This window comes from Ranitomeya variabilis, chromosome 1 (genome assembly GCF_051348905.1).
Source record: "Ranitomeya variabilis isolate aRanVar5 chromosome 1, aRanVar5.hap1, whole genome shotgun sequence".
Classification (NCBI taxonomy): Eukaryota; Metazoa; Chordata; class Amphibia; order Anura; family Dendrobatidae; genus Ranitomeya; species Ranitomeya variabilis.
In genome coordinates this window covers 1097025929-1097044210 of record NC_135232.1, presented here as the reverse complement: position 1 = coordinate 1097044210, position 18282 = coordinate 1097025929, and the positions used below count along the sequence as shown (strand labels likewise).

General features: G+C 41.7%; 1 protein-coding gene and 1 long non-coding RNA gene across 2 annotated transcripts in view; one reads left to right on the top strand and one right to left on the bottom strand.

Annotated features, from left to right (window-relative positions):
• The window catches only part of LOC143793255 (uncharacterized), a 36669-nt gene extending 26750 nt beyond the window's left edge, over window positions 1-9919 (top strand). The window contains exons 2-3 of the long non-coding RNA XR_013220100.1: window positions 5050-5146; window positions 9031-9919. This is a non-coding gene — a long non-coding RNA (uncharacterized LOC143793255). The remainder of the gene's footprint in view (window positions 1-5049; window positions 5147-9030) is intronic.
• ADRA2C (adrenoceptor alpha 2C) lies at window positions 5428-7806 on the bottom strand. Its single transcript, XM_077280063.1, has one exon. The coding sequence runs from the start codon at window positions 7298-7300 to the stop codon at window positions 5912-5914; it is 1389 nt and encodes a 462-aa protein (XP_077136178.1). The 5' UTR covers window positions 7301-7806; the 3' UTR covers window positions 5428-5911.
• Window positions 9920-18282: the final 8363 nt, after the last annotated feature.

Sequence of the window (18282 nt, the reverse complement as noted above, 5' to 3'; positions counted from 1 at the left end):
TGTTTGATAACCTGAACACACGCAGGGATTGCCTATTTGCTAGGGAATCCCCACATGTATTCAGGCTCTCTAGCAGCCGCAAATCATTCAGCTGCGGCCTCACAAACATAATCTACGAGCATGCCCAAGATACTCGGAGAACACCTGAGCATGCTCGGAAAACTCGAGTAATGAGCGCACTCGCTCACCACTACTGGTCACACTAAACCAAAATCAACCAATTCATGAACTTCACCAATAAATTGAAATTTACAAATTGGGATCCAGTGATTTTTTTATGATGCAGTCATTCACTGGATAAGAAAGTGTTCTGATATTTATGTAAGTGACCAGACAACTCTTGCGAATCTCTGTATGTGGAGATATGGGCTCGATCTGCTTGCATGTAGCATTAGATGTGTTATTAACATATGGTATCTAAAATCAACTCTTTGATATCTAGCTCATTGATTTCATATTCAGAAAATAACATTGCAACAAGAAATAGGTTTAGCTAAATAATCTCCATGACTGTACCTCAATGGTCCCGTATCTACACTAGTACAGGAGATCACCCATAATTTATGTTATTACCCTACGTTTGCAGGGATGTAATGAGGGGGTAAGCAGAGTGGGATGTCTCCTAGGCACCTTTGATGGGAAAGTGTCAATTATGCATAACCCTTCATAGAAAGATGGATGCGAGGGATGAAGCTAATCGATTTATTACACGTAAAGAAGGAAAACCGCCAGCTCTGCATCGAGAATTGCACATTGTGGAAGGGATGAGGATGGAAAGAAATGTGGATTATGTGTTGTATTACAAATACATTTAGTAAGAATGGAGAAAGGGGAATAATTTAATAAATTGAGTGATTGCCCATTCAATAGATAATACATTTATTTGATTGGAGAAGTGGGGATTATGAGATTGACCAGTTTGTATTGGAACCCCAAAATTTCTAAAAATGGTGCCCTGGTAATTTGAATGAGAATCCCACTATTCAGTAATTGCTCCAGGGTGCCCCGGTCTTTTGCTATGGATCCAAGATAAACTGAGACCTTTATTGGCATATGTCATCATATATACTTTGTTTGCCCCATAAAGTAGGACAACCCCTTCTTGATATAAATGTTTGATCTACATAAAAAATAAACTCACCTACCGTGCCGCCGCAGTTGCAATTGTTGTGACACATAATGCTGGCGCCCAATCAGCACTGGTGTCACTGTCCCTGACTTTGGACAAATCAAACATGAAGAGGAAGTCCGGACTACAGCTGATCTCTGACTTCCTCTTCATACTAAATTCGACAGGCGGAGGGTACAGTGACACAAGCACCACAGGAGCACGAGGAGATGGAGTGCCGACACCGCGGGAACGGAGTCGGCACGGGAAGTGAGTATAAGCTTTACTATTTTATGAGGGCCAAGCAATGGGTATGACAAGGAGCTGTCCAAGTAGTTAGTGGACAACTTTTTTAATCTTTTATACACCCAGATGCAAAACTTGAATCTCTGGGGATCTAATGTAAAATTTGTCACAAGAACTTCAGAATACCATATCACATTTAATATGCTGATGTAAACGAGGGGCCTTTGGAGTCCCTTATGTTCCAGGACCTGGTTGTGACAGCTACCTCCGCTCTCCCCGCCCTCCCTATACTTATGCTCCTATGAATAGCAGTTTATTAGGGTGCTAATTTACAGATGTAATATACGATACACTTTATTGATCCCAGGGGAAAATTACAGATGTAATATGACATTTAAAAACATTTTAGACATTTAACATTGTATTAACTAGCCCTGATTATTAACCCTTTTAAAGGGGATAGATATTAAGTAACATCTCACAATATGTATTATCTCATGTAAGCAAGTATACAGTGGATATATGTCTACACACCCCTGTTAAAATGTTTTTGTCATGTTAAATAAAAACCATAGTAAAAAAATCATTTTAGAACTTTTTCCACCTTTAGTGTCACCCATAATGTGTACAAATTCATTGCGAAACAACCTGAAATAAATTTGAGGAGAAAAATGGAAATAACACAACTGAAATAATGTGGTTGCATAAGTGTGGACACCCACTTATAATTGGTATTAGGGGATGTAGTTGTGTTTAGAATTAGCCAATCACATTTAAACTCATGTTACATGGTAGTCAGCACACAGCTCCCATCATTTACAGTGCTACAACTGATTAACACCATGTAAAGTTTGGCCATTCTAATACAAGTTTCCTGACATTTTTCAGTTGCATTTTACAGCAAAAGCCATGATCCGTAAACAGCTTACAACACAGCAAATGGATCTCATTGCTGACAGTTATCAGTCAGAAGAAGGGTACAACCAACTTTCCAAGGTATTAGATCTACAATGTAACACTGACAAGACATTATCAAGAAGTGGCTTAATTTTGACACAACAGTAACATTACCTAGAACTGGATGATCAGACAAGAAGAAAATTTGTCCAGGAGGCTTTCAAGAGACCTACAGCAACATTAAAGGAGCTGCAGGAATTTCTGGCAAGTACTGGTTGTGAACTGCATGTGACAACAATCTCTATACTCTTCATATGTCTGACCTGTGGCATAGGGTGGCAAGATGGAAGCCTTTTCTTTATAAAGAAAAACATCCAAAACCACCTATGTTTGCCAAAACTTATATCGTGTTTGCCAAAAGTATGTGGGAAAATGTGCTAAAATCTGATAAAAACAATGTTGAACTTTTTGACAATAATTCCAAAAGATATAGTTGGCACAAAGCCAACATTGCGCATCACCAAAAGAAAAGATTACCATACCCACAGTGAAGTGTTGTGGAGGCAGCAATATCCTTTAGTGCTGTATTTTGGCCGCTGGTACTGGGACCTTAGTCAAGGTGAAGGGAATAATGTACAGTTCCAGATATCAGTCAACAAAACTTTCAAGCCTCTGCTAAAAAGCTGAAGATGAAGTGGAATTTCAACTTCAGTATGGCAACGACACTAATCATACCTCCAAATCAACAAAAGAATGGCTTCACCAGGAGATTATCAACGTCTTGGATTGGCCCAGTCAGAGACCAGGCCTGAATGTAATTGAAAATCTGTGGGTGACCTGAAGAGGGAACTCTACAAAAGAAATGGCCTCCCAATCTAACAGTTTTGGAGCTAATGTGAGGAAGGGCAGTCAACGATTGCCAATTCTAGATGTGCCATGCTGATAGTCTCCTGCCCCAAGTGGCTGAATGCTGTCATAAACTAAAAGGGGACTTCAACAAAGTATTAGTTTAAGGCTGTGCATACAGTATCTGTGCAACTGTATTATATTAGGTCTTTATTTTTCATTTTCCATCCAAAATTTTTTTTTTCTTCAATGGAATTGAACAGATTACGGATGACATTCAAGGTGGAAGAAATTCCGAAATGATTCTTTTTGGTACGACTTTTTTTTTACATATGGTATGATAACAGGGGTGTGTAGACATAATACGTATCCACTGTATGTAAAGCACCTTACACCTTCTGTACAGTCTCCTGATCTAATCTCAAATGTGAAAAATCTACAAAATGATCCTTAACATCCAAAAATGATAGCGGCTGCTCAGCAATGAAGAGGAAAGTGCTGTACAAAGAATCTGATTGATGCAGTACATGCCCCCAACAGCGCGTTACTCCGCCAGAATAAGCATGAGGTCATTAGTGGTAAAGCTGGATAATACTCACCAGTTGTTCTTTCACGGGACCCACTAATCCCGGAATAAAACCACAATTCAGATTTCACAGCTCAAAACTGGAATATTCCAAACCATTGTTACAGCACACGTCACCCAGAGGCACATAATCTGCAGATACTTTAAATACCACCAAGGATCTAACAAATCATCTCGTCGTCATACCTTACAGGAAACTTTCCATTAATTCTGCCACAAATCTGGACCTGGTCAGAATGAACATAATTACATCTACTACCTCCTCTATAGCGTAGATGTACCAGTACTGTGATAAAAAGGGTTTCCCTACAAATAAAAGTGGTTGCATATTCCTAAGACATACCAGACTGCTGAGACCACCAACAATTATCCGGACTAAAGGGCTACAGTGCTAGTAACTACACAATGGGTAGACGGGAGCACCACCCTACAGGGGAGAAGATGGCAGGACACCCTTATTCTCAGGATCAGCAGAGGTCCCAGAAGCCAGATCCCCTTCAGTCATGCAATGATGGCATTTTCAACCAATTCTTAAGAAAACCCCTTTAGTATTGTTTCTGTGCTAAATATCCTCAGCTATCTTACATCTGTATATAGAACAAAGGACTCTACTTGGACCTAATTCTGCACTAGGCATTAAATGGAAGATCCCTCCAAAATTATCACTTGTACTGTACTACCTTTACTGCTAAGCAACCCCCCTAAAATTTCTCTTACTGCACAGACACATTATATTCGTGTCGCAAAAACTCATATTTTTCAATATAAAGGAACAACAAAAATTAAATAAATAATAAAAATAATAATAATTGTTATTACTATAATTATTATTAGCAGTAGTAGCAGTAATAATAATAATAAGTATTATCAGCTTGACCAGCTATTACTATATTATTACTATTATTATTATTGTCACCATCATCATTGTTATCATTATTATTCCTGTTGTATTATTATTATTAATTTAATCATCATTGTTATTATTATTCTTGTATTATTATTATAATGATCATTAATTTAATTATTATTACTATATGTATATTTATTAATATTATATTTTTATTATTATTATTATTATTATTATTATTATTATTATTGTCACCATCATCATTGTTATCATTATTATTCCTGTTGTAGTATTATTAATTTCATCATTGTTACAATTAATCCTGTATTATTATTATTATTATTATTATTATTATCATGAGCATTCATTTAATTATTATTACTATTTGTTTATTTATTAATATTTTTATTATGATTATTATTATTATTTTATTATCTGTGGATTTTTAGAGAATCCGCAGCACACAGTGACAACCCCTCTGCTTTTACCATTGATGAGTCACGTATTATTCTCTTTTAGGGGTGCCCCTGGGGGACACCATCTTAGATAAGAACTTTGCCTCAAGCAGCACCCCTCCCTCACTTTGGCAGATAAATAGCCCATCCATGCTCTTTCAGTAAGTAGCCTCAGGCAACAAAAATGCTAATAACACCCCTGACTGCACCCCAGAACTGCATTGCCCTTTGCATGTGCCACTTTTGCTAATAAAGTAATTGCCCCCTTGTGAGCAGTTCTTCATCACAGCACTGGAGTCTAGAAAGCCTCTATAATCCATTCTATGCCATTACCAGTAATGGTGACCACTATGTAGAATTGTGCCTGTCTTTTCACACCCATCATTATTCTGGGTCTTATGTGACTTTTAACTCTTCATTACCAAAAGATGAAGCCAACCAGTATACAAAATAAAGTTTTACTAGGAGCCCAACAGTAGCAGCAAGACATGGTAAAATCAGTCCTTCACAACCAATATACAGTATATTTCCTGAGCGCTTTACCTCCTCCCAAATTGATAAAAACAGAACACCAATTTTCTTAGGAAATATATTTGTGTTTCCTTCAGAACAGATGTAAAATATACTGTAGGATAAGGTGCCTTAAAAAAAAAAGAGACAATGGTGAAAAGCGTATGATACAGAAGAACAGTTTGCCCTTGTTTATAAGGTAGAAAAGATATTCAGCTTGGAATATGAGACATATAGATTCATCACCATCATGGAGAGTGGCATGGAATCACAGGTCCATGACATCCTGCCTGTACATTCACACTGTCACATCACTGTGGTCACTGAGAATGAGAAGTGTCTACTCCAATGGCTCCATCCCTATGGTGTGATCCTAGCACCCTAAGGCAATTTGCAATGTCAATACTGTTCCCATCTCAATGAGGGAATTTCTTCCTCCTGCTTAAACAGATAATTTTCTTGAAGGAACGTCTGAAATCCTGGTTGAATATTGTATATATGACAGGATTCAGGGAACTGTTACAGTATCCGATCCAAAAGAAAAACTTAAATAAAGTTTCAGGAATAGCACAGGCTTCCCTACAGATTCCATAGAGGCAATAGCTGAAGAAGAAAGGGAACCAGCATACAACAAAGACCCCCATGACCACAGCTAAGACAAAGGTGAACCTCTTCTCCCTGGCTTGGCTGAGTTTCCTCCTGGAGATGCTGCTCCTCTTCTTTTTCCTTGAGGAGAACATGTCCATGGATTTGTTGCTGGACCTGGACAGGCGGCTGGACTGCTTGGAGAAGCTCCTCTTGTCCTTACTGGAGTCAGTGTTGTCCTCTCTACTGCTGCTTTTCCTTCTCTTGCTCTCAGATATGCTGCTCTCCTCAATGTCCAGCTCATCTAAATCTGTAGGCTTAGGTGGCATGGGTCTGGATGGGTAATGTCCATTCTCCTTCTCTATAGGAAATTTCACTGATGTCCCCTTGCTAAAGCCATTCTCTGTGTGAGAGGAGCAGTCAGTGTTTGGCTTCTTTTCTGACAAAGTCCTGGTCCTCAGCTTGGCCACCTGGTAGATGCGAATGTAAACTAAGATCATTATCACACAGGGGGCAAAGAAGGATCCTATAGAAGAAGAGAGAATGTACCAAGTCTCATCATTCAGTTCACACTTCACATCCCAATAGGTCGAATTGAAATTTCTCATTGCTTCCACCCCAACTCTATCCATAGAGATCAAAGGTGGAAATGAGATGACAGCAGAAATCAACCATACAGTGACAATAATGCCTTTAATCCTCCTGGGGGTTCTTTTTAGGTTGTATTCAACAGCTTGGGTGACGGACCAGTACCTGTCCAAGCTTATAGCACATAGGTGGACTATAGAAGAGGTACAGAAGAGCACATCTAAAGCTAGGTAGATATCACACCATATATTCCCAAAGTACCAGTAGCCCATCAATTCATTAGCCAATGAAAAGGGCATGACCAGGGCAGCCACCAGGATGTCAGCCACAGCTAAGGATACCAAGAAGAGATTTTGGGGAGCTTTAAGAGCCCTGCTAGTTAACACAGCAATAACCACAAAGACATTCCCAACGATAGTAAAGATAATGAGGAACCCGACAATTACGACCAAGCTCCAGATAGCAGTCACTGAATATTGCCCCTCACTCTCAGCTCCAGGGGATGGCATAAAAGTACTGTTGATGCCTTCAGTGATGTTGTCTGTAACATCCATACTGGTGTTCAGGTGGCATTCACATAGCTCCATCAGCTCACCCTTGTGAGTCTCTTGCCAAGTTAATATCTCCCTCATCTCTGATCATTGTCCCAGGTCTCCTCGTTGAAGGTAGCTTCCAGGCATCTGGTAGAGCAGTTGTCCTCTCCTAAGCGAGCAGTATCCTGGTATTATAAATGATGCCATGTTCCACACATGAAGCTGGTAGAGTTCATGCTCTCACTCTGGTCGTCTGTCTTATGTTGGGCACAGTGATCCAGCAGGGGCAGTGTTCATAGTCATCTCTGAGGAGGTGGAACTAGCAACAAGCAGCAGCTCAGAAGGCTCCTTATAATGCATCCGAAGCATCTGCTGCTCCCTTAGATCAAGCTTGACTCCAGATCCTCAGCTCTGAGCTGTTTTCTCAGCATTTCTGCCAAATGCAAATCTGTTCCTATCTAGTGTGATGGCAGAAGCTTGTGCTCTTTTGCTGCTCGCTGCACCCTCTTATTGTATTTTCTCCTTGGATTTTGGAAGCTTTAAAAGCACTTAGTAGAAGGTTCTTGGCAGCTACAAAGTGCACTGGGAGCATTGACTTAATTCCTGGTAAGTCTGTTTCTTTCCTCCACCTTCCAAGTGCCAAGGAGGTGCTTATGTTATGCCATGCTGTGCCCCCTTACAAGCTTTGCTATTGTGTGTGTGTCACTGTAGGAGCTGTAGCCCACCAGTGGGCAAGGAGTAATAATGTACCCTACCATTCCAAAAGCCCCCATCAGCTGCATGGGGATTAACTCTTACACCTAGAAACCCCTTTCTCTACATAAGGGATTAATATATGGTCAGCATGCACACAGTTACATGGCAATCCAACAATGTATCTCCTATATGTGACCATATTAATAATTTATTTTCTATTTTAATAATAGCTTCCCTATGCATTTCCATCTTCTGTAGTACTATAAGCTATATACCTTATGATGAGACTTGTAGTTCCACAACAGGTTATTAAATCTCTGATTAATAATAGAAGGGGATGAGGCTTTTATTACCATCATTTTTCCCGTTTTTTAACCCTAAAGTTATCTATTAAAAACTAGTAATGAAATGAATGTAGTTTGCAGTCAGTGCACATAGTACTATTTTTTGTCTTTGCATGTCATACCAGATGCAGCCTGTAGAGGTCGCTCTTTCCCTGCAGATAGAGAGGGAGGAGAGGTGCTACTCGAAGATTCCTTTTAAATGTTAATACATCATCTTCTTTTACACATTAGCAATGTCTTCTGTCATTATTAACCTTTCCCTGTAACAGTTATTGTCAGTCACAAAGTCCTGAGACTGGAAAACTGCATGCGAAGTGTAATCCTTTAAGCCCCATAGAAACAGGTCTTCCAGAACTTCCGATATAATCGAATAGTAAATGATTTTGTGCTTGACCTCATATAGGACATGGTCTTATCATGGATGCAGGGAATGAATTATTTGTCTAATTCATCGATTCACGTCTATTGCTTCTATTGTAACCAGACTGAGCGTGGAGCTTAGGCACAATGTAATGGCATATTATTTGATTTCATCTTAAGCAGAGAAAACACCAGGAAAGCATTGCCTCGGGGCTACTGTATTCTTGGCACTAGTCGATTTTAGGAGAACACTATATAAATCACTTATAGTCTGGATCTCACAATATAAAAGCAATAGGGTTTGAACTAAAGACACTTGTGTAGCAATTAAAGGGGTTGTCCTAACAATTTGTGTGGCCTTTAAACATTTAAAATTAATTCTTATGCCTCATCATGACATGTCAAAGTAACTCCTTTTGTCTCCTACAGGCATCACCGTCTAAGGATAAGACTGTTCCAACTTGGCGATCACCATCAAAGTCTCTTCTGACCACAACTTTCCTCTGCAGTGCCCACTACAGGTGGAGAGCAGTATTACAGGCGACTATTTGAACCATTATAAAAAGCGGTTGTAGACATCACCATATCTGTCTATGAGTTATGTGTGGCACTGAAGCTCTGCTGCCTGGAAATGACTATACCACAAATAACCAAACAACCAGTGGAGAAGTGTGGCAACTAAGGATGAGCAAATTAATTCTGAAAAACTTTTTTTTTTTTTAATTTCCCCAAATTCACGGATTTTGGCAAATCTACACTTACTTTGCCCCTCACCTGTCCCTGAGGCAGCTGTCCACCTGTGCTCTGCTCCCAAAGCGTTAGGTCTGATCTTCTCTTCACTTTTCACTGGCATTTCCCACACATAGCTCCACTTGTTATGATACCCCACAACCACCCACACATACAGTAATATGATGCCCCCATATGATGCCTCCACAGTCCTCCAAACAGTACAATGCCTCCCATAGTACATTCGTCCACACAGTAAGAGGCCCCCGCGGTTCCCCCATACACAATATGATGCCGCTAGTGTTACCACATACTGATGCCTCCAGTATCTCCCACACATAGTACAGTACCCTCTCGGCCCTCCACACATAGCTTTATGACCCCACTGTGTCTATTTGGATGCCCCTAGACACACTATAATGCTCCCGTGGTTGTCCCACATATAGTAAGATTTCAACACCATCCCCCACACAGCATGATGCTCTCCTCCCACAAACATTATGATGTCTACAGGCAGACCTGCATGGAAACTTTAAAGTGATGATCCGTGGAAAATGTGGGGGAGTGTTTAAATAAAGATGTTTTTTTATGTGTTTGTTCTCTTTTTACTTACTGGGTTAGTAATGGGGATATCTGATAGACACCTCTCCATTACTAACACCAGGGCTTGATGTCAGCTGTGTTTTTTGGACAGCTCACAGCTGACATCAACCCCAAGTCTCATTACCCCGATTAGCAAAGCATCAGGGCAATTGGGAAGAGCCAAAGTGAAGTGCCAGATTTGGCATATCTATTGTGATGCGCCTTTTCTGCCGCGGCTGCATGTTGATATTTTTAGGTTGGGAAGGGCCCAATAACCAGACACTTTCCCAGCCTGATAATATCAGCTGACTGCTTTACCTTTGCTAGTTATAAAAAAATGGAAAGTGGGGGGATTTCCACATTGTTGATTTTTTTTTATTTATTTAATTATTTCATCATAAAGAGCTGTCTAATAAGCTCCACAGGGTGCAAATTATTCTCATGTCAGGGAGTTGTGCAATAATATGTATATATGTCTGTTGATCTGTCAATACAGTATATGTATATGTTATGTCTGTCTATATATGTTTGTTTGTATGTCTATTTGTCTATATCTATTTATATCTATTATCTATCGTTATCTCTTACCTATCTCTATGGATCCGACAGAAAAAAGAGACTCTCTTCTCCATTGGTTAAGGTAAAAATCATTTATTTGTCCATCAATTCAAAGGGATATGTATATTAAAACTGTTTAAAAAGCAAAAGTAGGGGAATGTATAGCATGCAATAAAACATCTATGACACATATGTAAAACTCTGTCCCACGGCCAAATCTGATGCACAGCGTAAGCAGTTTTAGCCCACAACGCCGGGTGCATCCCAGGCCCAGCATTGCACTTTCAGCTATATTGCATAATATATGCCCATACAGTTGAAAGCAATGATAGAGGAGGGAGAGTCAGCTGACGCCCCCTCACTCGTAATTTCCCCTAGGCATCTTACATCTCAGCTCAGCGGGCGCGATGACATCATTGCAATGTGCTTGCTATACCAAGGTGGGGAGAGTTTTTGAAGACCCGATGAAGAGACCGGAGCAGCGGGAAAATGGGCAGAGGTGAATATTTTCTTTTTAATGGGCTCTATGTGGGGCCCATTATACTGTATGGAGCACTGTGTGGGTCTATTACTGTATGGAGCAATAAGTGGGGTCATTATACTCCATGGAGAACTATGTGGGCCTATTACTTTATGGAGCACTATATGGAGTCATTATACTCTATGAAGTACTATGTGTGGCCATTATACTGTATGGAACACTATGTGGGGTCATTATACTCCATGGAGCACTATGTGGGCCTATTACTGTATGGAGCACTATATGGAGCCATTATACTCTATGAAGTACTATGTGTGGCCATTATACTGTATGGAACACTATGTGGGGTCATTATACTCCATGGAGCACTATGTGGGGCCATTATACTGTATGGAAAACTATATGGGGCCATTATAATACATGGAGCACTATGTGATGCCATTATACTGTTTGGAGCAGTATATGGGTCTATTAATTTATGGAGCACTATGTGGGGTCATTATACTCTGTGGAACACTTTATGGGGCAATTATACTCTATGGAGAACTGTGTGGGGCCCATTATACTGTATGGAGGGTTGTGTGGGGATTACAGTTGGAAAGTCATGCCAAGATGGGGGTCATCATTCTTTGTTGGGAAAATAAGGGGAGGTTCAGTATGGTCACCATACCATGTGTGTGGAGGGTACTGTTGAAAAATTAACTGTAGGGGTATCTTTCTATGTTTGGGGGTAACTTTTGTTAGTATCATACTTTATTATCTGTATTATTCAAGGTTTTTTATCTTTTGTCATTACATATTTAAATTAGGCTATTTGGCCATATGCCTTTTACTTCTCTTACATAACATATTATACTATTCTAATATTTTATTTTAAGATCTATTAATTAAAATGTACTTTGTTTGTGGAACAGTCCCTTTAACTCCTTTACCCCCAAGGGTGGTTTGCACGTTAATGATGGGGCCAATTTTTACACTTCTGACCACTGTCCTTTTATGAGGTTATAACTCTGTAACGCTTCAATGGATCCTGATGATTCTGATAATGATTTCTCGTGACATATTGTACTTCATGATAGTGGTAAAATTTATTTGATATTACTTGCGTTTATTTGTGTAAAAAATTGAAATTTTTTCACAAATGGAGATCTGCATGCTATAGAAGCTGTTAGCACTGCATCTATTTTACACTGACCTGAGACACTTCCTGATCATCACTGCGCATGACAGGAATTCTCTAAGCTCTGGAAACCCTGATGTCGTCGTGACAGTGGATTGCCCCCAAGGGCAGCGGGGTACTAGGTACTGGGTCCTTCGGTTCTCAGGGGGATGTCACGGTGGCTGACCCGGTCCGTGGCCTTGGGACGTCCGTGTAAAAGGGTAAGGTCTTTAAAGGGATAATGTTCGCGACGCCACCTGTGGTATTCGGTCAGGGTGACCGACGCTGCTAAGGGGTCCGCTGGGGTGATGTTATGGCAGCTAGATGGTATACCTTACCACAGGTGAAGTGTATCCCCAGGGCTTCCCAGTGTGTAGATGGTGGGTGGTGTGAGGCGCAGTGAAGAACGAGGACACAAGGTTGCAGTCTCTTTACCTTTACTGAAGACTTCAGCATCCACAGTCCAGAGCACCAGACCACAGGGCAGGCAGAATCTGGCCGGTTTGGAGACAAATCAAGAGTTCCCTTGTCCAGGTAGAAATCAGTAGCCTTCCTCTAGTGCTGTGGTGTTGTAGTACCTTACTGCTAAGCGTCTCATAAGGTCCTCACAACTGTTGAAGATGTTATAGTTGTTATGTCTCTCTCTCTGTCCCCCAGATGGATAGGACAAACCCGTATGACCGGTGGCTTGAGGCGTTTTACAGGGACTCTATCATGCCCCAGCCTCTAAGCGGTGCCACCTTGCCCCCTGGGTGTAAGGGCGGATCAATAACGTGATATTAGCTGTCCTGCCGGTCTCTGGAGCAAGGCATAAAGGACTTTTGTTCAATCGGTGTTCAGGCTACTGGGATCCTGCACCTCAGAAGGAGGCAGCCTGTGTAGGGCAGAACTCCTCCTGGTATCCACTCCTTTGCTATGACTTCTTCACCCTCTCTACAATTCAGTTCTCTTTTCATGTCTCTTTCTTAGGAACAGCCGCACTTAGGGCAGGCACAGCTCCATGTCCTTCTGTCTCAGCCTCTGACAGGCTCCCAGCCCTGTCAGGTACCAACTACCGGAGCAAAGCTCAGCCAGCAACTGCCTAACTTCTTCCCCAGGCAACCAGCTTTACTTAAGTGTGAAGAGTGCCCTAATAAATAGGAGCATAGCTCCCCCTGGTGGCCTGGAGTGCTTAATGTGTTGCATGTTTGTGATACCTGGATTCAGTTGTCTTTCTTTGCCTCCAAACGTAACATCACTCCTCCCAGAAGAGAATGATATTACTGCAATGACCAGGACCCTGGGGCGCTGCAACAGCGATCAGGACCCCGCGTCACGCCGCGGGATCTCTGATCCAAAGGCAAGAGGGTCTGTCAGCCCTCTGCCTGCTCCTGGAATGCTGCAATCGTGTTCAATTGCAGCATTCCAGGCGTTAAAGCGGTGAGAGTCAGCTGACACCCGTCCGCTCACCCTCCCCATGTGCGCAGACGATCGCTATGACGTACTATTCCGTCCATTGGAATGAAGTCCCAGGTCACATGGACGGGATAGTACGTCTGATGGCAGAAAGGGGTTAAAAAGTAAGTACATTTTGGTATATTTTTTTTTAGGTCTGAACAGTTCACTTTGGGTCTGGGTCATAAGACCACAACCAATTTGTGAAAAGGCATCTTAATTGAGGACATAGGAGTACTCCATTCACGCAGAGCGGAGTACGTAGGTAGAACAAAGCCATACACTTTCTACTGAATCCATACTCCACTCTGTGTGCACGTTCAGGCAGGAGCTGTGCTCTCTTATGTGCTTCGAAGAGGTCTTTTGATCAGTTGGTGGGGGTCTCAGGACCCGGACCCTCATTGGTCTACTCCAAAATAAAAATAAAAATTGTACAATACTTTACTATTTTACTGTTGCTGTAACTTCAATAGCGAAAGCCACTCATGCGCCACAACTTTTCCATTCATTCACTGCCGTAGGTGAGACCTCCACTATTAAACATGAATGGCTTATTCTGCGAAGATGCTTTTCTAAAAGAAACACAGTTCACATGATGCTACAGTAATTAGGGGTCCCAGAAGTGAGACCCTCGCCCATCAAAGTCGTTTAGTGTGTATTCGGCACTCCAATGACATCACTAACACTATACATTACGCAGATGCGTAGAAATCATCACAAAGTCAATTACAAAACTGTGATATTGCAGAGGAGTGAGAGATTACCGCTCACCGCAATAAAACACATCATTGCTCCTACGCTGATCGATGTCAGCAAAATAATTACGTCCTGTCAAAATTTTAATCTGCAATTACTGTACTCTGTGGGGTATTTACGAAGTGTGAAACAATTCATCTGACCCTCCGCCCGTTTCAACAAAATGCCTACAGATGGAGCAAAGAGGAGTTTGTCATTTTGCTCTTTGAATTTTGATAGTTCAGAACCCGCTTTCTATGTATAATGTATAATCATGATATCACTAGGAGCTGCTATCTGTCAGGAATCTAATTCAGATACTTGTTACAGTAACCAAGCAACGGAGAACGAGTTCCTCCGTATGAATGGAGCGAAGGTTGAGAATGTGTATTTCTACGCAATTAAAAGTCTATGGGACTGACAAAGATAGCTCTATACTCAGCACCAGAGATGGGCAACTTTATGGAATAGAATTCTACTCGAACTTTGTAAAAGAAATGTGCATTCTGACAGCAACCAGACCCTGGAGTTTACTGTGCATGCTCATGGGCCTGCTCGTAGCCTGAAGGCCTAGAGTTAACAACGGGCTAGAAATATGACGCAACCGAATCGTGGAGGATTGGGCGGTGAGCAAGGAAGCAGCACAGTTGGCTGTAGAAGTGAACAGTGAGGAAGGTATAGGTATTCTTTTATATCTTACATTTATGTGGGTTCTGAGGTGCAGGCCAATGTGGAGTCTACAGTATTATTATTTGGGTATGTCTGACTATGTATCTATCTTTTTTTTTTTACTACTTATTTTATTTAATGTGCATTACATTGCACATAATCTATCTATATAATCATCTAAGAGTCACTTCCGTCTGTCTGTCATGGAAATCCCGTGTCGCTCATTGGTCGCGGCTGGCAGGCCGCGACCAATCAGCGACGGGCACAGTCTGGCCCGAATTCGCCCTTCCCTACTCCCCTCCAGTCATTGCCCCATAGCGGTTTAGCAGTCCGTTAAACTGACTCCGTTACACCGCTGCATAACGCTGTCCGTTAACGCTGCTTTTAACCCTGTGTGACCAACTTTTTACTATTGAGCATCAATAGTAAAAAAAACCTAATGTTAAAAATAATTAAAAAAATAAAAAATCATTATATTCTCACCTTCCGGCGCCTTTCCCGCTCCTCGCAATGCTCCGGTCCCAAGAATGCATTGCGGCAATGACTGGAGATGACGTAGCGGTCTCTCGAGACCGCTACATCATTACGTGTTATTGCCGCAATGCATGGGCTGGATCCGGGGGCTGCCAGAAGGTGAGTATATAACTATTTTTTATTTTAATTCTATTTTTAACAGGGATATGGTACCCATATTGTTATATACTACGTGGGCTGTGTTAGATACTTCATGGGCTGTGTTATATACTGCATGGGCTGTGCTATATACTACGTGGCCTGTGTTATATACTGTGTGGGCTGTGTTATATACTACATGGGCTGTGTTATATACTGCATGGGCTGTGTTATATACTGCGTGGGCTGTGTTACATACTGTGTGGGCTGTGTTATATACTGCATGGGCTGTGCTATATACTGCGTGCCTGTACAATATACTACGTGGCTAGGTAATATACTACATGACTGTGTTATATACTGCGTGGGCTGTGTTATATACTACGTGGCTGTGTTATATACTGCGTGGGCTGTGTTATATACTACGTGGGCTGTGTTATATACTGCGTGGGCTTTGTTATATACTACGTGGGCTGTGTTATATACTACGAGGGCTGTGTTATATACTGCATGGGCTGTGCTATATACTACGTGGCTGTGCAATATACTACGTGGCTGGGCAATATACTATGTGGCTGTGCTATATACTATGTGGCTGTGTTATATACTATGTGGGCTGTGTTATACTGTATACTGTGTGGGCTGTGTTATGTACTACGTGGGCTGTGTTATATACTATGTGGGCTGTGTTATATACTGTGTGGGCTGTGCTATATACTACTATACATATTCTAGAATACCCAAACAAATTAAGAGACCACTGCAAAATGTTCAGTTTGCCTGATTTTTATCTTTATAGGTATATTTTTTGAGTTAAAATATAAATTGTTCTTTTCTTAATATATAATTACCTTGTAATGTCTTCACATCCTGTTCCATCCAGATGTGTCTGGATCTCAGAATTCCAAGCAGCGGAAGTTCACCGACCTCCATATTGGGATACCGAAGTGATGGGTGTCTCAATATGGAGTCTGCTGGTGGTACCAGCCTCTTGCGCGGTACCAGCAGCTGAACACCGTTGCACCACACACACACACACATGCACACTGTATACGCCATACGCACCACATACACACACAAACACACACACTGTATTTGCCGTAGGCACCACACACACATTGTATATGCCGTATGCACCACACACACACACTGTATATGCCGTCCACAGCCTCTTGCATGGTATCACCAGCGGAATACCATTGCAAACACGCCGCTGCCGGGATAAGCCAAATGATTCACTGACTGCCACCATCTTTGTACAGGAGGAGCGCATGTGCAGTTTTAATGTGACCGCCGCTATCTGTCTGCACAAAGATGGCGGCGGTGTGATTTACTGTGCCTGCGCGAATTCCGCCCAGGTGCAGTGAATCATTCGGCTGATCCCGGCATCAGATGCACGATGTGTCTACAGGCAGAGGAAGCCGGTCACATTAAAGGGGTTTTCCCATGAACAAAAGTTCATTTTAACCCCTTATTGACCGCCGATACGCCTTTTAACGACGGTAGTTAACGGTACTTAAGCCACAGCGCCGTTTATTAACGGCACTGTGGAAAAAGTGCATAGCGCCCCCCAGAGTCAGATTTTCTCTGGGGTTTCAGCTGCCAGGGGTTTGGGATTAGGGTTATGGTTAGGGTTGGGATTATGGTTAAGGGTGTATTGAGATTAGGGTTGGGATTAGGTTTAAGTTTGTGGCTAGGGTCATGGTTAGGGTTGGGATTAGGGTTAGGGGTGTGTTGGGGTTAGTGTTTTGATTAGGGTTATGGTTAGGGTTGGGATTAGGGTTAGGGGTGTGTTGGGGTTAGGGTTTTGATTAGGTTTAGGGGTGTGTTGGGGTTAGGGCTGTGATTAGGGTTATGGTTAGGGTTGGGATTAGGGTTAGGGGTGTGTTGGGGTTAGGGTTGGGATTAGGATTATGGTTACGGTTGGGATTAGGTTAAAGGTGTGTTGGGTGGTTTCCACTGTTTAGGTACATCAGGGAGTCTCCAAGCGCGACATGGCTCCACTATTGATTCCAGCCAATTTTGCGTTCAAAAAGTCAAATAGTGCTCCCTCCCTTCTGAGCTCTGCCGTGTGCCCAAACAGTGGTTTACTCCTCATTTGGGGCATCAGCATACTTAGGACAAATTGTACAACAATGTTTGGGGTCCAGTTTCTCCTGTTACCTTTGAGAAAATAAAAAAAATTGGGGGTTAAATATCATTTTTGTGAAAAAAAAGGATTTTTATTTTCACGGCTCTGCGTTAAAAAACTTCTGTGAAGCACTTAGGTGTTCAAAGTGCTCACCACACATCTAGATAAGCTCCTTGGGGGATCTAGATTCCAAAATGTGGTCACTTGTGGGGGGTTCTACTGTTTAGGCACATTAAAGGCTCTCCAAACACAACATGACGCCTGCAGACCATTCCATCAAAGTCTGCATTCCAAAATATCACTACTTCGCTTCCGAGCCCCGAATTGTGCCCAAACAGTAGTTTTCACCCACATTTGGGGCATCAGCGTACTCAGGACAAATTGGACAACAACTTTTGGGGTCCAATTTCTCCTGTTACTCTTGTGAAAATAATAAATTGTGGGATAAAAATATCATTTTTGAGGGGAAAAAAAAGATGTTTTATTTTCACGGCTCTGCGTTATAAACTTCTGTGAAGCACTTGGGGGTTCATAGTGCTCACCACACATCTAGGTAAGTTCCTTAAGGGGTCTAGTTTTCAAAATGGTGTC

Excerpts from the sequence above, each read along its gene's own strand:
- ADRA2C (XM_077280063.1), bottom strand. The coding sequence starts at position 7,300 with ATGAGGGAGATATTAACTTGGCAAGAGACTCACAAGGGTGAGCTGATG.